General features: G+C 31.7%; 1 protein-coding gene across 1 annotated transcript; it reads right to left on the bottom strand.

Annotated features, from left to right (window-relative positions):
* Positions 1-6,636: 6,636 nt before the first annotated feature.
* On the bottom strand, positions 6,637-22,382 carry LOC134269354 (tyrosine-protein kinase receptor Tie-1-like). Its single transcript, XM_062751552.1, has 6 exons — positions 22,036-22,382; positions 13,294-13,428; positions 13,062-13,202; positions 12,579-12,719; positions 11,865-11,956; positions 6,637-6,783 (listed from the first exon to the last, which is right to left on the bottom strand). The coding sequence occupies exons 1-6, from the start codon at positions 22,310-22,312 to the stop codon at positions 6,637-6,639; spliced, it is 933 nt and encodes a 310-aa protein (XP_062607536.1). The 5' UTR covers positions 22,313-22,382.
* Positions 22,383-24,477: the final 2,095 nt, after the last annotated feature.

Below are 24,477 nucleotides of genomic sequence, written 5' to 3'. Positions count from 1 at the left end.
TTTCCGGGATATGAATCATGGAAAGAATTCTCAAGCAATTCGATTTTTTTGCGTGCCATGTCTTGAGCGACCAATAATACAGATAAAAGGTAAAAAAAAAAGCTTTACACGTAGATGAAGATTACGTTTTATTTTGAACAAAAAAGTGTGTAATTAAAATATAATTTTAGTGCTTTAATTTACAACCAATAATTAATACACATGTATTTCCATTGAAGTCGATTTTCATTTAATGAGATAAATGTTCCAAGATTATGGTAAGAATTATTTATCTCGGTTAAATTTAATTCTTAGTAGTGTTGCCCATCATTTGGATCTGACGATTGAGGCATTTGGTAACTACATATATATTTTGTTGACTTGATCTCCACATTCTTCCACTTTAGCTGTCGTTTACTGCAATAAGAAATATAAAGTCGTCAAATCAAACACATGGTTATACAATAATACAATAATTTTTTAGGATAATTATCATGTTTTTAGACAATGTATATGGAACGTGCCGAAAGTATAAACATTTGTTTATGAATGATTGATTGATTGCTTATATGATGTTTTACGCCCCTTCCTTCGTTTTGCCGCGCGCATGGCGAAGGAACAGTTTCTACCTATTTTATCGACTTAGGTCAGTCGTGGCCGAGACACACGACTTCCCGTTCACGGAAGGAGCGCTCTACCGACTGAGCTACCGCGTGAAGGGTGTTTATGAATGAAGAGTTCTTTAAAGGTACTTGGACACAGATTTTAAGTTAATTTTTTCTCTATAATATTACGACTTATATATTTTAAAAGCATTTCACACAAAAATTAAATTTTATCTCATTTAAAAGTTATTAAAATTTTATTTGTTTGGGCGGGTTTAATTGACACATCCTTGTACTTTCAGAAATTTTAACTTTATACTTAATCCTTTTGAAAAGTGACAATCTTGTTGTGTATGAATGAAAAATATTAATACTATAATCCAGAAAATTCAGAGTAGACATGTTCGAAAGCAAAACAAACACAATATATTGTCAGTCCGTGCAGTTGTGCTGAGCAGACTTTGGCGATTAAACACACCCAGTGAAACGTAAACAATCAACAGTAACAGAGCTCTAGCCCTGTTTACAAAAACTGTGTACATAACACAATTGTGCTCGATTTGCTAAACTCTGTACACAATGGAATGACAATATTTGTGAAGGAGTTCTGATTTCTAACATTTCTACTCTGAATAAAATTATTTTTCTGGATTTAAGATTTAATATTTCTCATTAATAGACAAAATTGCCACTTTTCCTAAGGATTGTGAATAAAGATAAAATTTGTGAAAATGCAAGGATGTGTCAATCGAACCCGCCAAAAGATTTAAAGTTTTAATAACTTTTAAATGAAATAAGATTTTTAATTAATTTTTGTGTGAAATGCTATTAAAATATATAATTTGTGATTTTATACAGAAAATAACTTCAAATCTGTGTCCAAGTACCTTTAAATACGTCTTTGACTGCCATTAGACATACATGCATGCTTTAATCAGAACATTTCATGTGTCATAAAAAAAAAATAATATTTTTTGAATTCTTGTCAAAATATCACAATTGTAAGACAGTTATGCCATAATCATATTAATGTTGTTTGACTAACACTACTGTCTCCTCAAACAGGGAAACCGTACTGGATTCAAATCGGTAAAAAAATATTCATTCTTTATTGCACCTGGTATTATTTCGACATGTAAAAATTGATTAAGTCGCTGCTATTAACAATTGATAACCGTCTTCTTTAACCTTGTCTTCGGAACATTGATATTTAGTTAACCTGGTTGTATAAAATTACGCGTACGAATCTTTAGATCGGATTCACCCAATAAGTTGTAGGTCAAACGTGTATTAAAAATATCTAACTTGATAATTGAAACTTGAAAGTTTCATCAAATTTCATTCAGTGGTATGAGAGGAGTTGCGGATAAGAGATGGGTACCCCAAAGCGTAACAGAGAGAGGGACGTACGGAAATCCAAATAACTATATACCCTCCAATTTTTAAAGCGGAAGGTATAATGAATAATCTTCATCGTTTTTGAATAAGTTTAGTGATGCAAGATCCCGATCGCGCAGTGATTATAAGAAAAAGAATGTTAAAAACCTGACTTTCTATAGCAACTTAATGATGGCTTACAGTTACATGTATAAAATTCAAACTTGAATTTTTCAATCGACACTATAAAGGTATCAAGTAATTTTACATCAATTCTAAAAAGTATAAGACAAAAGTACAGAAAACCAAGTAGTAAATACTGGCTGACAGACAATTGACAGTTAGATGGACACACTCGAAAAAAATTCCTTTAAGACAACCCCTCCCCAGTTTTTCTGGTTCAAGACAAATAAATAAATCATATCTAATCGAAACAAGCATTCTGAGAATATTGCATGAGTAATTTGTGTTCACTACCATCTAGAATAATATGTTTAATATGTAATATTTACGGTATTCAAGGATTTCATAATAGTATGACTAATTTTACACCATCGTTTCCGCGGGTTTTATTTTGTGAATCGTAAACAAGAACTGCTTACTCACTTAGGGTACGTTTGGAATGAATACCTTTTAAATAATATGATACAAAACAGCAGTACAAGGTTAAGAAAAATGGAAATTCCAATTCCAGTCTCCATTGCAATTGTCACTGAAGGACCATATCCGAAGTTTGTGTTTGTTTCATCTGAAAAATTATCCTTTCAGTAAGCTTTTTTTCATCTTTTCAATTTATATATTTAAAAAAAAAATTAGCCATCTTAAAAATATATATATATATATATTTAATCTATGTTATGTTTAAAAATAATCAGTGCAGAGCTAGACAATATAATATAAATAAGTTTATGTCCATGAATGCTAATAACATATATATATATATAAAATCTTTATCATTTTACCAATGTTCTTACGAGTTACAACACATTGTTCTCCTTCAAATGATTCCATGCATACTTGTGGACAAGATCCATTCATGTTATTACAGGTATCGTTAAACTTACAGTTTCCACTGCAAATGTGACCACAGTTTACGCCATAAAAACCAAGTGGACAATCTTAAAATATATAAAATAAATATGTTTCTCATTTTATCAACCAAAATATACATGAGCCACAAAAAGCATTGTGTCTGGTATCATCATCGCGATAGAGAGAGACAGTCTTTTTTATAAACCAATGTTTCTCGGAATTAAATTTAAGTAATCTACGTACATGAAAGTGTAATATTATGTTTATTATAATTTAGTGAAAATCCTAGTATCAATTTGAAAAAAAGTATGTTTTACCAGTACTACAGTTAGGAGAACCCATTACTCCATGTGAGCATACGCAGGTCCCATCAAGGGAATCACATACCCCAATGCAATTAGGAGAACACTTTTTTGTGCAATATTTCCCAAAAGAACTGGCTTTACACACTGTTGCGAAAAAAAAAAACCAGAACGTTAAATTATATACAAGTCAAGGAAAAACACAAACCACCACAAACAAAACAAGAAGCCCATGGGCCACATCGCTCACCTGAGCACATGGTCTAGTTAAAACACAGCTCAATAATAAAAAGTTTACTTGGGGAAGGGGGCTTTGATTTATTTATTACTTGAGAATTTTACTTTTTCAATAAAACAATCATGTATATCTTTTTCAACATAATACTTGACCTCCAATTGTGACCCCCCATGATTTGAATATAGGATGTAAGGATTACAAACGAACTGACCTTTAGGAGAGAACAATTTCCCAGAAAAGTGACACTTCAAATCTAATCTTTATTTATTGTTTTCTACGGTATATTTGAATAATTTTTTTCAAATTTGTATTTTATACCTAAAATTTATTATTTACAACTTTGCTATAAACCTCCAAAGTTGATATATGCGCTGTCAAATTACACTCACTGACTTTTTTTAAAGATTGGAGGTTCGACTCCACCTGATGCCATACTTTTGAAGTGTTAAATTTTCGCCTTTCAAAGATTAATTTAATATTTTTTTAAAAACTTGTATACATTGTAATTTGCTTTATTTATCTATCCTTTATGCATGCTTAATCATGATTGATATAGACACTCTAGAGATATCAAATCGTAACAATCTAATGTAGAGTTGTCAGTCAGGCGGAACAAGCCTCAGCATAAACAGACTTCCTGCGAGGACAAGTAATACTCACTCTGTGATACTCAAAAAAAAGAATTCCAATTGTATATATTCCTTAGAGTTTAATCACATTGATTTTGGCTAGTACATATATCAGTAACTGAACTCCCTTGGATTTGATTTAGACTAACATGTATATAATTTGTACACATTAATGGCATGTTTTATTATATTAACGGATAAAATAGCATAAACATAAAGAATAGAATTTCAGAGGCAGTAAACATTACCATTATGCACATTTAGAAGTTAAGACAAATATCAATTATTACATTTGGAGGCAAAAAACTCCGGAAATCAATGAAATGGTTTCTCGTACCTCTACTCGCTGAGAAAAAGATTTTGGAAAAAACAAATTGTAAATAAATATGTATTCAGCCTTATGTCATTATTCGGAACGATATCCACAAGATTTTTGTAGAGAAAGAAAACCAAGCCCGGTACTATAAGTACTATAGGTCAAATCCATATTTAGAATGAAGTAATCCTTTTAATCTTTTCTACTTGCAAATGCTAACATGTCAATTTGACTAAATATTACCATTCTACTTTTGAAAAGGTCTTTTCTTATCAATTCTTATGCAAAAATTTGATCTTTCCTTATATACACAACCTAACTCTTGGGGTCATGATTTGAACAAACCTGAACCTAACCCCCCTGGATGCTTCCATTAGTTCCATATAAAAAAAAATTGCTAATCATGGATTTACTAATCTCCACAAAAAAATTAATATCTATAAGTATATATTCGTATGTAAAAATTGATCCCACATTGTGTTGTGTTCCAAACCAACCCCAAGAATTCTGAGGATGCTTCCATATAAATATCACCAATCATGGCTTTGCTGTTCTTGTTAAGAAGATTTTAAAAGAATTTTCCAAATATATATATATATATTTCTATGTAAAGCTTTGATTGCCAATTATGGCCCCAACAAACACCAAGGGATATAATATGAACAGACAGGAATTAACTCTAACAGAGGATGTTTCCATATTAATATCACCAGTCATTACTTTAAAATTGATTTGTCCTATATATTCCTATGGAAAACTTTTAACATCCATTTTGGTTCTACCCTCTTCCCGGGGATCATGGTTTGAACAAACATGAATCTACATTACCTGAGGATAATTCCACATGCATGAGTTTTATCTTTCCTGGGCCAATGGTTCCGGAGAAGAAGATTTTAAAGTTTGTTTCTATATATTCCTGTGTAAAATTGTTATCAGCCATTGCCCCCCCCCCCATTTCCGGGGAGTATAATATGAAAAAAAACATGAATCTACACTACCTGATGATGCTTCAATAAAGTCTAATCTTTTCTGGCCCAAAGGTTCTGGATATGAAAACTTTTAAAGATTTTTTCTGTATATTCCTGTGTAAAACTTTGATAAGCTATTGTAATCCCCGTCCTACCCCCGGGGGTCATGATTTGAAGAAACTTCGATATTTCTCAATGAGTTTTCTCTTCCCTAGCACAGTGGAAAAGTATGTGGCCATTCAATTGAATAAACTTGAATTATAACTTTACCCAAGGATTCTTTGTGGCATTTTTGGTTCGATTTTGTCAAGTGGTTCTTGAGAAGAAGACGCTAAAAACGACAACGATGACAGACAACACACAAATTTGGATCAGAAAAGCTCAGATCACTTGGCTCTAGTGACCTAAAAAGATGTTTGTATCTGCAGATAAAAAAACATTATGCATTGTCAATTCGATAAAAAGCAAAGGGAAATAAGAAAATCAGCTACTTTAAAATTTTATTGATTCTACACATATTGCAAATTGCAAAATTTACCAAGAAATTGTTAAAATTCATATAAGCACTTATTTTCTACATTTATATGCTGAATTGTTTTTATTTTCCTATACTGTAGAATGTTTGAAACGTCTACATGAGAAGAAAATAACACTTGATGGCCCTTCATCTCAAAATGTACTGAGTAGAAATATCGACGACACATTATTGATTTCATTTCGAAGTCGATTCGATATATATCCAAGTGAACCAGTAAAAACAAAGCAGAGTCTCTGCTACAGATAAATAAGTTGATGTTACTTGGATTTCAACGCCTCGGAGAAAGCAAGTATGGATTCGTTCAGTGGTCGTCATAACATTGTTAGCGAATATATCCTTTTTATTTATCATATTTTGCTTTGTTACAAGAGTTGCTTTTAATACATATACCTACTTCGACTATGAAATGTTTCGTCAACGTAATTAAAACATAAAAATGTGTAACTGGTTAACAGGGTTTACTTCTCCTACCAAAATGATCCCACGCCTGGAATATAAGGCTTCATTTCTATTGCTCACTTCACATAACTGATTAATTCCTTATATTTTTCGATAGTTCAGAGTACGCTATTTGTATCTTCATCTTTTCATATAAATTTTTGATTTAGATAATATATGACTGTATGAAATAATAATAAAACTACGTAATTAGCTAAAGTACGTTTTTGACAAAATGACCCTCTCCATCCAGGTGTACATTCAAAGCAAGTGCCTGTGATGACGTCACATCTGTTTCCCTGACAGTTCCTAGAACAGTTCTTCCCACATGTTTTTCCATACATCCCTGCTTTACTGCAACCTGATGAAAATAAAAGTAACATATAATAAACTAAGCTATATTATTTAACATGTATCGCTTTAAAAGTCTATAAAGAGTATTTCATATATATTTTTTCGGTTCAAAGCATCTTGATATGAATAAGTTCATACTTAAGATAAAAAAAATAAATGTCACACACAGTGCCATGTATATTTTGGTTAGTTTTTCTAGGATATGAAAGGTTATATTTCGCTGTAGATTGCAGTGTTGCGATTTTGGTGATTACCAAGGTCTTCGATATCTACCTGCATTAATGTTGATCATGAATAATGTGATGAAACAAAAACGTACTATTTGCTACACCGTGTACAAAAACTAACCTTTCACAATAACTTCACATAATTCAATTAAAATTAAACGCTCATACTTTCTTGGATAAACAACTGTATCAAGTCGTTCGTTGAAGAATATTATATGAGAGCCATATCCACTGCAGTTTATTGTGAAGTCTAGGGGAGGTAACTGAGGTCCATTTTTGTAACAGAGGTGACCATCATCTTTATTGGTAGAATTTGATAGAAAAAGGGAAAATCCAACAAACCGACCTTGCTGTCTTTTTTCTACAAAAAATTCAGACTCAATTTTCTTTGATGAGTTTAAAAAATAGCATTTCATTTTTGTTATGTAGCATTATGAATACCGTACAAGTGGAAATTTTAGCGAGACGCAAATTTAGCGATTTATCCTTAAAAAATGGTAATTTATTTTTAGCGTTAATTTTAGCGATTTTAAAATGCTTACTAAAGAAGCTATTACAAATAAAATGTAATTAATTTTTAGCGATATTTAATTTAAGCGATCTCGGGACCCTCGCAAATAATGCCAAAATTAAATCCTCGCTAAAAATTCTACTTATACGGTAATATACTCCCTTGATTTGTTTATTGGTATTTTTCTCATTTTTTGAAGTAAGTATACTGTAAGCGACTTAAATTCCACTTTGATAAAATAACGGATTTCTTAAATAGGAACAATCTCGATTGTTTTAAAATTAATTTCACGCTCTATGGAATTAATCCAAAGTTCATATAAACATTGACACGTTTTTAAACGAATTTTAGCATTCATGATGGGTTTAACTTTCCGGAAAATTATTAATTGCGAACATAGTGAAAGTAAAGTCATCTTGATTATTTGCTAATTATAATCTACAGCATATTTCTAAACGCTGGTGATCTCGATTGTAGATTACATTAAATTTTGCAAGTAAACATTATTTTCTTTAAAAAGTGTTTCCTGCTCTGTCAGAATAAATACGTCTTCCTTATATACATTTTTCCAGTTTGTGAATTTTATCCCAACCTTCCTGTTGACTTGAAATCTGATCATGACCGATTTTTATTTTTATATCGTCTGCACAAAGATTGTGTTATATTACACATAGTTAACATTGCTCTCTAATTCAATTTACCGATTTCAAATACATGGTTCATCTGAGAGAAAACGGCTCAAAATGCACTCTATGGTATACTTGAAATTCTTTATTCTTTAATATAAAAAATCATAAAACAACTCGTAACTGTCCTACAACTACTGGGTGCATAATTCAAATGATCATCTAAATCTATTTGTTAATTTAAACATAGTAACATAGTTTCCTTTTATGATAATTATATTTGAATCGAAAAGAAATAAAATAAAATACTAGCATAAAATGAACAATACGAATCAATCATTTAAAAAATTATATACACACGAAATCCAAATGACTTTCAAATAAATTTAGTACTAAAGAAAATTAAAGGTAAAAGTTTCATGGTGATACAATATCAACAAGATGAGGAAATGTATACTGAAAGGAAAAAGAAACGCAGGGTAAACTTCTGAGGTGAATTAAATATGTTTTTCTTTAAATATGTTTTAGTTTTTATATCTAACTTTTAAAATCATTTTTCAAAAAGATATAACCAAATTCCCATTTGATTTTGTCTAATAATTCATGAGTTACTGAAGTTCAAATGACGATACCCCCCAAAAGTGAAAATCGAAAACTCATTATCTACAATGTCTCTCCCGTGCATCTGTCAGAGCCTTATTTCTCCTTTGCTTGGAATTTCATTAGAGTATTTATCTTTCAGACCCTGGCTATATTTGGCATGGGTAACAATGCAAAAACATAAGTCAAACGGCGTGCGCATGCGCCAGTGAGAGGAATTAAACAGTAAGTTGACTGGCTCAAAAAATCAAATTGCGGAATTGTTTCCTTTCAAATTTCGTATGAATGTAATGATTATAATCGTCTACTGTATAAATGGCTGTTTTTGTGGTAGTAAGGTGGCGATTTAAGAGATTGCAGGACGAATAACCAGCTCGTAACATGGCTCTGTTTCGCGTTAACATCATCGTCACGGTTGATTGAAGACCATTCCAGACCCTCTTTGACAACGGGTTACAAATTTTATGGGGGAAAATTTACAAAAAACTGCTTAATAAACCGTTGTTGCCTTTTTCATTAATTAGGCAATTCGAAAAAAGACCCCATTGAACTTCCATAAACTGTGCCAAGATTGCAAGAAATTCATAATGTCTCTTTATATTGAAAAACGATGTGCATACCTCATATGCATCAAATAATGTAACAAGATTTGTTGATAAACTCGTCGTTATAAAATTGCACGTGTTTTAGGCTTTTTAGCGTTTTCCCTACGTGACGTCATAAATTTTACGGTTGAGTAATTCTGAATACTGATTTTGGTGCACAGTAACTAAATTTCTCTTCTGACCAATTTTCGTAATTTTCGGTCATGTGGTCAAAGTGTTTTCAAACATTATGCTACCCTGCGTTTCTTTTTCCTTTCAGTATATATAACGGTAACAACTATGCGTCCTGAATAAGTGTCTCCAAAATGTATTTATTATTTCGCTGCTGAATGGTCTTTAAACCACAATTCAAACGAGCGTAAGAATTACACAAGAAAAAAAAACTAATAAAAGAAGAAACGAAATGTTGTGGTAAATGTGAAATGTAGCGCTTGAGAAGTCAGCAAACTTTACATTGACAAATAAGAAATCCCTTCATAGTGCTATTTATTGCAGAAGATTACTGAAGTAAATATTTTATTTTAAATCTGAACGGATTTTTTTTTTTTTTTGCTGATAAAAAAACTAATTTATGAACATACATGTGTGCTTGTAATCAAGTAAAGTATTTTTCTTATTTCCTTTTTGGTTTTGTTCTATATAATTATTGTATTATTTCCTTACCATTGCTTGAACAGCGTTTTTTTTTCCTTATTTGATTTAATCACATTTGAAATACATTGTAAAATGAAGATTTCAAAAATTGAACATACATAATACATGTATTATATTTAGCCAAAAACTTTATTTGAGGTAGCTTTAAAGAGACACGATTAGGGAACTATTTTCCGAGAGCTTTTACAAGGGAAATTCACCTTTCTTAATTGTACAGAACAATATCCTTGATCATTCATTCGCCATCACCAATAAAAATGCATCCTTATAAAGTCACAATTAAATATTTTAGATATACGCGTTGCTCTCTGAATTGATAAAGAATTATTTTTGTTACTAAAAATCAACAGTTTATTTGAATTTTTATTGACTCTCAAGATGGATTTTACATCAATTTAACATATATTTGAGAAATAATATTTTTATATGGTCATCAATTTGTCAAATAAATGTATAAAAAGAGTGTAGAGGGTATTAAAATTAAAAAAGAATATGTCTTAATAGTGATTGCTAAATAAAATGTGATTTAATCCAAATAATTCAATTTCTCGAGGTACTGGCGGAAACGACAAGGAAGCTTTTCGGGATTAGATTTCCCGAATAAACCATTTATCCTTATTAAAAGTACTTATTGCTGCATTGACTGAATCACTATCAACTTCTCAGAGAAAGTCGAATAATTTAAATAAATTTAAATAATTTAAACACTGCGAATGTAGAATTACCTGACAGAGAAAACAAAAACGAAATAACACCAGTCCACAAGCCTAATAATGAAGATTTACACACAAGATTTTGTTGACTATTAAATTGAGTAAACGTAAAGAAGGGAGAACCCTAATTACATGATTGTGTTTTTTTGTAAGACAATTTGTACAGCGTAGTAAATATTTACCACTTTTGTTAAAGTAATTTTATGCATTTTTTTAATCTGCTACCAATACATATCTATTGAATAATTATGTTAATTGCTTTAATAATCATCGGCGAATCCAGGTATTTCGTAAGGGGGGTGTAACAGTAGAAAGCAGTGGGTCAGTCGGCTGTACTGAAGCCCCCAGTGGGTCTAGGGCAAGGTCCTTTTCGGGGGCCGAAAGCTGACAGGTGCTTACAAATAAGTGTTGTTTTTCCTTGATTTTAGGATAATAGACATACAAAGTTTACACACAAAAATTTCAAAATGGGAAGGGGGCGGCCTTTGATAATTGAATAACATCATTCTCTTTCAAAACTTGTCCAGTTCAAGATTTACGTAATTCCTTCATTCTTAGAAATAGATAATCCTTGATAAGCACGTGCTGCTGCATCTTCTGCTTCATGTAAATCAAAGTTTATGTAGTTCTCTGGTTTGAAGGTATTTAACGTTTGATAGGAATGGGATTCATCTTTAGGTTGTTTTAATGTGTCTCTGCTGGTTATATATATTTTGGAGAGCCTTCTTTTTTCTATCCAGGATCTAAAGCCTGTTTTTCTGAAATTTAAGTTAAAATTACATGTAGTAATTTTGAGAAGTAAAAGAAAATGCATTGACCAAATCATGAATAGATACCAAAACATTTATGTGACTAAATATTCCGATTCTTTGGAATAAAAACAAAATTGGATACAAACAATACAAACTTATCCTACCGAAATAAAGGAACACCAAATGCAATAAGGATAATTACAAAGGCAATAGCAACGAGAACCCCGCCGATGATAAAAGGTTTTGAAGAGTTACTGTTCACTATTAGAAAAGACCCCTCTCCTGAATAAAACATATTTATGAAAATCAAATATATGACCTTAAAAATATTGTACTCTTGTTAATTACCAAAATAATTCAAACCGTTCTATAAATCTTAGTGAATTTTTTTTTTACTTACTCTGTTCACATATGTCTCCATAATATGTTCCTTGACATCCTTCCGTACAACTACCATTGAATCTATCACAAGTATCATTAGCACAGTTGGCACTGCAGGGATAAATGCAATTTTCACCATACCTATTAGGAGGGCATTCTAAAATTGTAAAATCATGTTTCTTTGGAACATATTGAAACATGTCGTAGAATGATATTTATTTAGCACCTTCATGTCGAGGTAAAAAAAAACAATATTCATCCATTCAATTAATTGTTCGAAGCTTCTTAAGAAGATATTTTATGGCTTCCTAAACGTTATATAAATTATGAGAAACTTAACGCTTCCAAAATTTTTTATCTGCAGTAAATTAAAGAAAGTGCTCTGAGAATATGGAGTTGCTGGCGTTTTTTTAAATTTCAAGTAAATAAGTGTCAATAAATTCGTTTTTAAATACACGAACAGTGAATTCTCTACTTGAACTGCAAATTGGGGAACCCTTCCAACCACTTTTACATAAACAGGATCCATCGATATGTTTACAATATCCTTTACAATTCTGAGAGCAATTTTTAGAGCAGTTTGCACCATAGAAACCCGCCGCACAAGCTATAATTAAACATTCGTTAAAAATATAAGTCGTTTTTAGAACTGAAGAGCTATAAGAAATGTAAAGTAAAGCATAAAAATGTTTGTAAATGTTTGTGAAAAATAATAATTGAAATTCTACATTACATTTGTTGCATATACTCCCGAGATAGCCATTTTGACAGCCATTAGGACAATGTCCATCTACATGGTTACAATGTTCATCATTGGCACAATGTCCACTACAACGATATCTACATCTTTCACCAAACAGACCACTGAAGCACACTGTTTAATTAAAAATACAATAAGAAAGAGAGTTCACTTGAAGGAAACCCTCAAAATGAAACTTGTATGTTGGAAAAGTGTAAGAAATCAAATTCAAATAGTAAAGACCTTTATTACAAAAAATTCCGATGTATCCAGGAGTACATCCAGAGTCACAGAAGCCTGTCTCTTTGTTACATGCGTTTCCATTTAAACAATGTCCGCTGCAGTTGAAAGCACAGTTTGGGCCAAAGCGTCCATAACTACATGCTGTTTTTGATAGTCATCAAAGATGGAATTACCGCTACTCATAACGATGAAAACGAAAAATCAATAATTCTAGACTAAATAATTTAAACTCACGTTCATTACACTTTGGTCCTGTCCATCCGGAAGCACAACCTTTATCACAGATTCCAGTCACCTTGTTACAGGTTTGCCCATTCATACAGTGTCCTGAACACCGAAGTTGGCAGTTGTTTCCGTATGATCCACTATCACACGCTATTAATGCATGTATAAATATACCTTTTTGAAAGGTTTTGAAAGGAGACCAAAAATGTAGTAACATATGCACTTGAGAAAGTGACCTTACGTGTTTGACAGAACTGTCCAGTCCATCCAGGCATACATCCCATACATGTTCCATTTATGATATCACATTTATTGTCTTCACAATGTTCAGAGCAATGCTTGTTGCACAATGTACCATATGTTCCCCTTTTACAACCTAAAAATATCATTAATGCATGTAGTACAATAAGTTTGTAACTGTAAATAGAAAGAGAAAAAAAGGAAATGTGATAATTTTCGAATATCAGAAATGAAGCAAAAATTAAAGTAAGATAAATACAGATGCGTAGAAAGCAACTTGAAACGCAAGTTGTACGTGCCAGGAAAAAGTAGAATTGCGATATCATCTGAGAGTTATCGGCTTTGATTTCTCTCGATAAGTTGGTGTTTCCCAATATTTTTACAGCTTGTTTGTTGATTATCTAAGTCAAATTCAAGAATTTGCAACTCATATGGAGACGCCACAACATGCCGATGGCGAGATTTTGGTTTACGTGTATACTCGGCATTTACGGTCATTGAGCAATGAGGGTTCTTTTTCCTGGTATATGTATCACTTATAATTACTGCGAATCGGGTAGCTCAGATTATCTAGTTTCCTCAAATGGAATCCCTTAGGGGGATATCGATAGAATTAAAAAGAACTCTTAAAATTAATGTGACAATAACATATTCCAATAATTCCTACCCATAGAGTTTAAGAGCCATTCTCTGTAATGATTTGAAATTTTATAAAGGAGCTGTGGCACGCATAGTCTCAGAATTTCTCCAAACTCTCTATGATAAAAGTAATTGATACCCTAAACTGAAATCAGGCAAAAATTGGTTGCTATGTTTTATAGTTACCATGGCAACATGTCTTAAAGTTTGAAAAATTGCATTTTTTAACATGTTTAGAGCCCCATACTTAAAGGTACTTGGACACAGATTAGAAGTTATTATTTTCTCTATAATATTACGACTTATGTATTTTAATATCATTTCACACAAAAATTAATTACAAATCTCATTTCGTTTAAAAGATATTGAAATTTCAAAATTTTCGGCGGGTTTGATTGATATATCCTTGCACTCTCACAAATTTAATTTTATTCTTAATCCTTAGGAAAAGTGGCAATCTCGTTTTGCATAATTGAAAAATATTCATACTAAAAGCAAGAAAATTCAGAGTAGACACGTTCGAAAGCAAAACAAACACACAATGTATTGTCAGTCCGTGCAGTTGTGGTAAGCAGACTGTGACGATTGAATGCACGCGGTGAATTCTAAATATAAACAATAACAGAACTCGAGCCCTGTTTACAAAAACTGTGTACATAACACGAGTGTGCTCGATTTGCTAAATTCTGTACGCATCTCTTAGTTCGGATTGACGATACTTGTGAAGGTGTTTTCCTTTCTAATATTTCTTCTCTGAATAGAATTATTTTTCTCGATAAAAGTTTTAATATTTCTCATTAAAACACATCGAAATTGCCACTTTTCCTAAGGATTAAGAATAAAGTTAAAAATTGTGAAAGTGCAAGGATGTGTCAATCAAACCCGCCAAAAAATTTAAAGTTTTAATAAGTTTTAAATGAATTAAGATTTTTAATTAATTTTTGTGGGAAATGCAATTAAAATATATAATTCGTGATATTATACAGAAAAAATGAAAAAATATTTACTTCAAATCTGTGTCCAAGTACCTTTAACATTTGCGGCAAAGCAAACAATCGGCAATGACTGTTTCCAAAGGTTGTAGGTCAGATGTCTCAAATGCATGATGAACATGTTTGGTAAATCAACTATTACATACGTTACTATGGTAACAAAGTATTCAAAAGAAAAAAAAATATTCATTGAATATTATAAAGTCATACACGTAAAAATAAAAAGCAATCATAGGATGAAATGTGACCAAATAATAGAAAAAAGAGCCTTGAAACATATACCAAGAACAAAATATGATATTTCATTTCGGTTGGCAATGGTTGCCAAGGTTTTTATACCACAGAGAGCCTTCGAAGTAACACTTTGTATGTTTAAATCTGATCCTATCTTTTTTAAAAAGCACATTTCCTCATAACTAATGATCAAAGTTTAAAGATGTTGGTGTGCTCCTAGTTTTCCTATTTGAAAAAATTCAGATTACAGTAAAACACGTTTAGTACGAACACGGATATAGCGAATTCACGGATATAACGAAGTGTTTCTGGGTCCCCGGCAAAATTCTTAACAAATCCTTGTAAAATTTTACGGTTATAACGAATTCTGATATAACGAATTTACGGATATAGCGAACTAATTTTGAGTTCCGTTGAGGTTAAATATAATGAATTTTACATCTTTTATAACGAACTTTCAAAAATTTCAAAATTTTAATAATTGAAATTACTTTCTTTTCTCTCAGCATTTGTATATAAAATTCAATTCATAATAAAACCTTAGTTATCGAAGGTATGTTTTGTAATATTTGCTTACCTAACATATTTGATAGTAACACTTGATGGAAAACATGCATATTGCGAATTCGCTATATATGGTTATACGAATTCGTTATACGGATATAACGAATTACGGATATAGCGAATTAAATCAACAGGTCCCCAGGATTTCGCTATAACCGTGTTTTACTGTAAATTCTTTAAATAGGGCGTTGCTACGGAAATAAGCAGAAAATATATGCTTCAAAACCTGAAAAACATTTTCCTTCCTTGGATACGTACCCTTTAATGTAGATTCCCAAAACTTTTATGATTGATATTTATTAACAGCTAACCTGACTCTTAATTTTGACTACCGCCCAATCTCTAAGTGGATTCAAGAATTTGGCACACAGGGTTTAAAATTGATATAAAGTTCACAAAATCGAACATTTTCCCTTCTTGGTAACCATACAGTCCCTGAAACGTTCTACTTTCCCATTTTCCCGTTCGCTCACAGTTCGTTCAGCGTTCGTTCACCGTTCGTTCAGCGTGCGTTCACCGTTCGTTCAGCGTGCGTTCACCGTTCACAGTTTTGCGTTCACCGTTCACCCTGCGCTCGCGTTCACCGTTCACAAAACGTTCACCGTTCGCTCTTTGTTCCGTTTACTTTGCGTTCACCTTGCGTTCACCGTTCACTTATCGTTCAGTCTTCATTGTCATTCGGAACTCCGAAGTGAACGGATTTATCTTTTTGATGGCAAGGATTTACACGTTTTTTGATTAGATAACTAAAATATCGTATTTGAAGAATAATTATTTTATTGCAAAATTTATCTACGATATTTATATTTCTATTATTATAACTAAGTTGTTACTTTATCCGTGAAATTTCCTTTAAATAATACATTAAGTACCCACATGTATGTAGAACGATGTTAAAATATTTAATTTAAAAAAGGGCAATGTACAAATGCTCGCAAGGCATCATCTTGTAATGTAAAAGACGACAAATTAAATTATTAATGGATGTATCATAATCCAAGAAAGACAAGAATACACAAAAAATTATTTCTACATGTAACACGTATTTAAAAAATTGCACGAGAACATATATACACTGTAAGAACTACACATAGGTCTGAGAATTATGAACAGTACAGCAGATATTCAGTTAATTAAATATCTCTAGAGCTAATGAAATTTATTAGCGTGATTTTAAATTTTAGAAAAGACCAACTGTTTAAAATGTAATACATTAGATTTTTTTGTACACTAAGTTCAATCTAATATTAGAGAGGGAAAATTCCTTCATTCACCGTACATGTACCTAAATATATGCATTTAATATAACTAAGAGCCCCCCACCCTTCTCCGTGTCCTATATCTCCCGATATCAAATACTTAGTTAGTATATCCAGAATATTTTAATTAGTATTTAATGTGTATTGTAACACAAAAAAATTAGTCTTCAAAAGAACATCAAACAGTCATTAAACAATAGTTTTCAAAATATACATGTGCCGACAGTAGTATTTTAAATTGGTCAATAGACAATTGTGAATTTCAAAGAAAAAATCCGTTATTTTACTCAGAATCGCGTTGGCACGAAAATACGTGTTTGGTTGTTTCAACCGGGTACAATGTAATTAATTCATTGTATAAGTAGTAGTTTTATCTTTTTAAGTCCACTATGTTTTATAAATTAAAAGAATAAGCATAATTATTTACTATATAAGTGGATTAATTTGTTTTTTAACTACACACAGTAACAAATACACGTTTTACTGTGATTAAAATCTTGTTATTAAAATATCGATTTAAACATAGGTTACAGAGAATGGCTATGAAATAGTAGAATAGTTTCCAGCTATTTTGTTTCAATCCTACATGTATATATTAAACTTCATTAAACATTATTGAAATATATCAAATATAGGTAGGATTATAAATAAATGCTTCTTATTTATTTAAAAAGTAAGTGCGGGTGTATAGTCTGAATATCTTAATAAAGGTTACATCAAAAACTAATTCAGTGTTGTAACTATTATCTTAAATAAATTCAGGTGGGAAATATTTTTAAGGACCAAAGCTAAAAATAATAATAACTGGGTGAAAAAGAAAACCAACAGTTTACTCGATAATCTATTCGCAACAGAAGTAGAACCACAACTTACATATTATACTCCATTCCTATGATACCGGTGGTTCTACGGTACCGGGATATTTAGGTCTTTCCACCTTTCCGTGGAAAGACCTATTGAAATTGTTCTGTTTTTTATTAAGGTCTTCCGTCTTTAGCGGAAGACCTTCTTGTTATTCTTAGGTTTCTTTTCCACTATTTTTATTATTTTTATTATTGTTTTTTTTTCTTACCGATTTTGTGCACGCGATTTCTTGGAAACGGCTCGATCGATTTTCATGAAACTTTCAGGACTGATGGAACATCAACCAAACCTGATATATAATTTTTTATTTTTATGACGTCACTTCCGGTTTCGAGATTTCCGCGATTTAGTGATTTTCAGAGGGTCACGTTGTCCAGCATTTTTCTCAAAAGTGCTTTTAGATAGAAACGTAAGATTTTCAGCGATGATAGAGCAAGATGTGCTGATGTGACGCATACCTTTCTTATTCTCCGGAAGTGCAGCACGTCGGCGTTCGCTATGGCTCGAAAAAAGATCTATCGAGAATTCAGAAATTTTTCACACATTTTTGGCAATATCTTTTTACACGTTAATATTTTGTTAAAAGATATAGAACAAAAATTGTAAAGAATGTCACAATCTTTCGAAAAATATCAACGTTTAGGGGCTAGCCCGTATAATAAAGGGCCAAAAGGGGCCGAAAGTTTTTCCTATATATCTCAAAAAGTATTGAGAATTTGTAATAAGTCAAAGAAGCAAAGTTGTTCGAAATATCAAGCTTTATCTAATGGCGTCGTCAAAATACGTCCGGAGTCGTCACTTCCGGCCAAACCGGAAGTGGTCGGAAAACGAGTTTTTTTGCCGTCCTTGACAAGTTTTTGGGTTACATATGTCTCTGGGAGCATAAAAAGTAGTTTTTCCGTCCGTCATCGTCACTTCCGGTCAAACCGGAAGTAGCAAAAATGGCTTATTTTGAAGGTTTTGATGCAAAATTGAAATTATAAAGTCAATGGAGACTACTTAGCTCATTGCTTTCTTTTGTTCCGGCACTTCCGGTCAAAACCGGACGGAAGACCTACTCGTTGCTTTGCAACGAGCTTTGCTCTAGTTATTATTATTATTTTTCCGCCGAATGGTTTTTTGTTTCTTAAGTTATTGAAAAGATTTATAGTTTATATGAATGTACGTCTTAAATGATTTTTTAGTTAAACCCTGCGTAAATGAACTTTGAACCCTTTCGGAGTTATTGCCCCTTTCACAAGAAATGCATGTTATTGCTACTCCTTCGAAAGCATAAACCATAGAGGCATGAAACCTTCACCAATGTCTTCAACTAATAAAGGGGACTTTTCAATCTATTCATTGCGAAAGCATTCGGGAACCCCTTCAATGAGTTATTGCCCCTGAAACTTTTTGAATTTTACAAATAATTAAAAATTTTCAAAACGACAAGTCGTAGAGACATGGAAACAACTGCAAAAGATTCAATGACCTTTGTCCTTCAAATTCATGTAAAGGTCAAAGTTCACGGTCATTCCAAAACTGAGAATTTTAGGTCTTTTTATATGTCTTTTGTCTTTTAACGTATACTTAATGTCTATGCACCATTAATATGTCCTCTTTAAACTATTTCAAAGATCCCATTCTTGTCTCCTAAGATTAAACCTTTTAAAAGTTATTGCCCTTTGTGCAAAAAACCTTGTTATCGCTACTCTTCCAAAACCATAGAAGGTAGAGACACCAAACCTTCTCTAATGTCTTCAGGGTCTTTAGGCCTAACTTCACTGCATAGTTGCAAAAGGATCTGATGACCCCTTATATGAGTTATTGCCCTTTAACTTCTTTGTACTTACTATTAAACCTTATTACTTTAAAGCTATAAGTCATAGAAGCATGGGGTTAATTGCATTATGACCCTTGACCTTTGACCTTGAATATTTTTTCAAAGTCAAAGGTCAAGGTCATTTCAATTTTTTTTTTAATTTTTAATTTTTGCTATCCTTTAAGACAATTTTGGTTTCTTATTCATGGAATTTAATTTTAAAACAAAATTAAAATTCAAAGAAGGTGGAAAGACCTCTTATTGTTCTTTGAACAATAAGTCTCCTAGTTCTATTTTCGTTTCTCACGTGCAAAAAACGACACCTAGTGGCTGGCTATTTTTGGACATGATAAGTGATACACTGCTGTCAAGCTACATATATTTTTTTTTCAATGTTACGATGTTTGATAAGTAATCAGCTATTTTCCACAAGACCCATATTTTCTGTGTTATTTTGCACCACACTTCATACAAGACATTGATTAAAGTGTTAAAACATCTATACTGTGAATTATTTTCCCAGAAAGTCTTCACTTTGTTGTCAATCGATGAATTTAGGTCACATGTCATGTCTAAAAAATATATGGCAGACTGCTCTTGTTAAAATGATATAGGCTTTTTTTTTTTTTAGTTTTTTTCAAATGGCGAAATAAAAATGAAGCTTGTGTTGACATTGATTCAAATCAACCTGAAAAGGTACCAAAAAACATCGATCAAAAAAAAAAAATGGTTTTTTTAATTGGTTTATTTGGAAATAAATTAATTTTTATTATTAATTAAAAAACATTATAAAGTAAATTTCACCAATTGTATAATTTAACTTGATTATACATCTATCAATAAGATCAATGGAAGAAATGTAATATTTCAAAAAAATTAAATGAAGTAAAAATATTAGATCAATATATTTTAGCGAATTTTGATGGAAATAGTTTTTAATAATATAATATAAATCCATTTTTTCTTTAACATTAATTCTAAATGGGAAAATTTGTTGATTTTAATAATAAAAAAAGACTTCTTTTGTTTTGATTTATGACTATTCTACATGTAAGTTGCCATACATTTGCACCGGTACCAGAGTAACGTCCCTTGAATACGCAAACGCTAGGCTCGGGTAGATTTTTATCTTCTTCATGTTAAAACATGTAAACAGCACAATTACAACATAATAAGAAGGTAATTAATTTCCCTATTGACACAACATGGTAAATGACTATATAAAACTTTTTTGACCGAATGCGTGACTTTCCAAGTTAAGTACACCGGTACCGTAGGACCCCGGCATATATCTCTAAAGGATAACCAAATAAATTTAAATTGATAATAATATACGAATATCAGAAAAAAAAACTGTCTCAAATCTCAAAGTGAAAATTTTCTTTCTTTTATGTAAGTTTTGCTCTGAATTTCTTTTTTTTATAAACATTTTTTTAATTGCATTCAGTTATAAGGTGCTGAGATACAGATTTGAATAATTTAAGTTCTAAATTTATCGGTATAATATGCTCTACTTATTTTACCATGAAATTATTGAAACCTCGATTTTCAGGATGTGTTTGATTTATAAATCATTGGGTTTTTTTAAACTTTAAGAAAACTGTTTCTTTAATACTTTAGAAAGGAAAAAAAATTGAAATATGTCCAAACCATAATCCAGAAAACTCAGAGAATAAACGTGAGAAAGTAAAACCAACTCACTAGAATTGTTAGTCCGTTCTCAGTGATGTGTTCTGAGTTTAATCACCCAAGTATGCTGGTGATCTGAAGCGGAAACATTAACAGTAACGGAGTTCGTGGCCTGTTTTCAAAAAGTTAACTTTTCACAAGTGCATTCATTGTGTTAAACTCTGGACACTTCACTTAGCAGGGAATTACAATAATATTACCTGTTTGTTGGTGTTGTCTTCTCACATTTTTAGTTTTTTTTTTGGATAAAAGAGTTTAATTTTCTCATTTATACATTTACACAACAACAATTCAAATTTTCTAAAGTATTAAGGATATAATTTACTTTGCGAAAGTGATTGATTGTTTGTATATTGTTTCACATCTCTCTCGAAAAGTTTTCACTCATATGGAGACGCCGCCACTTGGCGGTGGAGAGCTGCAATTTTTGTCCTATACACTGCTCTTTGTGTCATTTAGCAGGGAGGGATCTTTTATGTGCCAGCACCTACTACGACATGGGACCTCGCTGTATACGGTTTTGTGAAAATGAAAAGATGTTTAAACCGCGTACGGAAATCTGTTGTTTCCATGATTTCCCGATAAAATTAATTTTCTTATTAAAATCCTCATGTGAGGTCTATAGAAACATATAACATGAAATTAAACAGAATTATTGACCTCAAATCTTTATTTAAACACCATTAAAGCATGAAACCAACCTTTTACTATCACTTCACATAATTCCGTTATTATCAACATCTCATATTTTTGAGGATAAAGAGTCCCATCCAATCGTTCGTTGTAAAATACAACATAAGAGCCATGTCCAGTACAGGTTGTTTTGAAGTCAAGGGGAGGTAACCGTAGTCCGTCTCTATAGCACAAGTGACCATCTTCTATGTTGACAGTATTAGAAAGATATAGAGAAAACCCCGCAAAACGCCCTTTTTGTCTGTTTTCTACAATTAAAGAAGCTGATTTTGTAATTAATTTCATTAAGATAACAGGAGGTTACCATTTTGGAATATTTTTTTCTTTGTAGAAGCTATACTATGTAGAAGACAAACAAAAATGATAGAATTTAAGAAATAAAATGTATGATATTTTTCTTTTCCAAATGATAGAAGACAGCTTAAGATATCAAAATTATCTTAATAAAATGAATTATATCCAACAATTATTTTATTGACCCCCAGCCTCCTTAGAGTACATGCATATGTGTACTCTATTTAAAGTAGGGGCAACAGTGATTTCTGCAGAAATCCTTCATGTACTGAGCAACCTGAGATATCCGTAAAGAAATTAGTATGTACATAATTGTTTAACAATTTGTAAAGAACTGTTTTCAACATTAGTATTTAGACTGAATTGTATTTGCTAATCAATCAATTGATAATTGTTAATTAAGGTTGACTTTTAACATAGCCATTGTTTTTTTTTTCTGCATCATCAATTCATTTTTCAGAAACTTGCCTCTTTTTATATTCTTTTTAATCAACATAGAAATGAAAAATATTACGATTTTAAACAAAATGACGATTAATTGAAGTATCGAAAAAAGTTTAAAAACTTGAAGTTATGTGAGCAATGAGCTCACATAATGATACCCCTAGCAGTGTCAATGTTTTGCTATGGGAACCCGAAAAATGTGTCGGATCAAAAAGTTAAATACATGAAAGGAGGTCACAATGGCACAATGTTATAAAGATATTTTGAAAGATTCATCAATTTTCATTCAGTGGTTTAGGAGGAAAAAAATAGAAACTCATAAGCGTAACAGTCAGATGGACCTACAAATGCACGGACGGACATCCTGATTTCTCTATACCCTCCCGCTTTTCAAGCCTGAGGTGTGGCGACTTCTGAATAACATGGGACACCACGAGTTATTCCTCTTTATCCGTTACTATTAAACAATATAGAAAGTAAAATTTTCCAAAGCAAAACATGGACACTATCATTTTATTCATATGGTAGGCAGGGGTATTATTTAGTGAGCTCACATACCTCTAGTGTCACTTGTGATGAAAACAACATTGCTTTTATTGGCTGAACATCACGTCACAACATATGAATTAAATATTCAAAATTTCGACACTTTATCTTAAGGCAACCAAAATCTGAACGGATTGTAAAATTAAGTCTGCTAAATAAGCATGTCTGGATAGTTGTATTATTATCGTACTGTTACTATTATTGATATTTTACTTTCTCGGAAATTTTAGGAATATGAATATATACTTAATTTGCTAAATTGTTGCAGCAGAAAATATAACTTTCGACTAAAGAACTAATCAAATATTTACCTTTTACCTGGCTCGGTCGGTTCACTTTCAAGAATACTTATGGAACATCCGACGCCTTCTTGTATCATTTCTCAATAAATGACTAAAATACTTCTTTTTAAAGACTTTCTTAAAACCTTTTCTTAATTTCTAAATCACGACTGTAACTTCTTCTTACAAATGTAAACACTGGAAACACTGACGTTACGCGCGATGTTGGTTTAATTACGTCCTTCTTTAATTAGAATCCAATGCAAAATCTTAGCGATTTCTTTATTGAAAAGGACAATGAACTTTATTACCATGTTCTTGTAACATGCAATGAAAACTTACCATATTGTCTCCCGTATGACTTAAACAGTATTTCGATGCTATACACACTATACACGTCTCCCAGATTTACGTACCACCACATTGTTTTGTATGTTGCTGAAGGACCGATGTATTCAGTCCGCATACAAGTACTGTTGTCTCTGTCAATTGCATTACTTGCCACACAGTTCGATTGTGGATAACATTTTGCTGAAGGACTTTGTTCTGATCTCTTACCATACAAGTCATCTTCAACACATCAAATATAATATTTAATTCAAGTTATTCCTTTCAAAATAATTCATATTATTAATCGTTTAATAAACCGTTAACCGATCCGTAAATTATTTTAAATCATTTTAAGCTTTCGTTAAAAACAGGATTAAAGTCATATCAAGTGGCTATACAGTCATGTCCATTTCCTCTTACAGTGGCTGGAACGTTATTGTTGACAACTTAATCGAACGATCACGTTACACGCACGATTCCGCACGATTAACGCACGATTAAACCTGATACACGAACGATCTTTCACGTTTACGATTCTACACGTTACACGATCTT

This window comes from Saccostrea cucullata, unplaced genomic scaffold (genome assembly GCF_032062105.1).
Source record: "Saccostrea cucullata isolate Sc308-1 unplaced genomic scaffold, CSIRO_AGI_Scuc_v1 ctg855, whole genome shotgun sequence".
Lineage (NCBI taxonomy): Eukaryota > Metazoa > Mollusca > Bivalvia > Ostreida > Ostreidae > Saccostrea > Saccostrea cuccullata.
Note: the sequence above shows the minus strand (reverse complement) of the source record. Positions and strands in the feature narration are given on the sequence as shown.

Coding starts and splice junctions, on each gene's coding strand:
- LOC134269354 (XM_062751552.1), bottom strand. CDS start 22,312: ATGAAATTAATTACAAAATCAGCTTCTTTAATTGTAGAAAACAGACAA. Junction 12,720..13,061: donor AGGACCAAAGTGTAATGAAC/GTGAGTTTAAAT, acceptor TTAATTAAACAG/TGTGCTTCAGTGGTCTGTTT. Junction 11,957..12,578: donor CGGGAGTATATGCAACAAAT/GTAATGTAGAAT, acceptor TTATCCCTGCAG/TGCCAACTGTGCTAATGATA.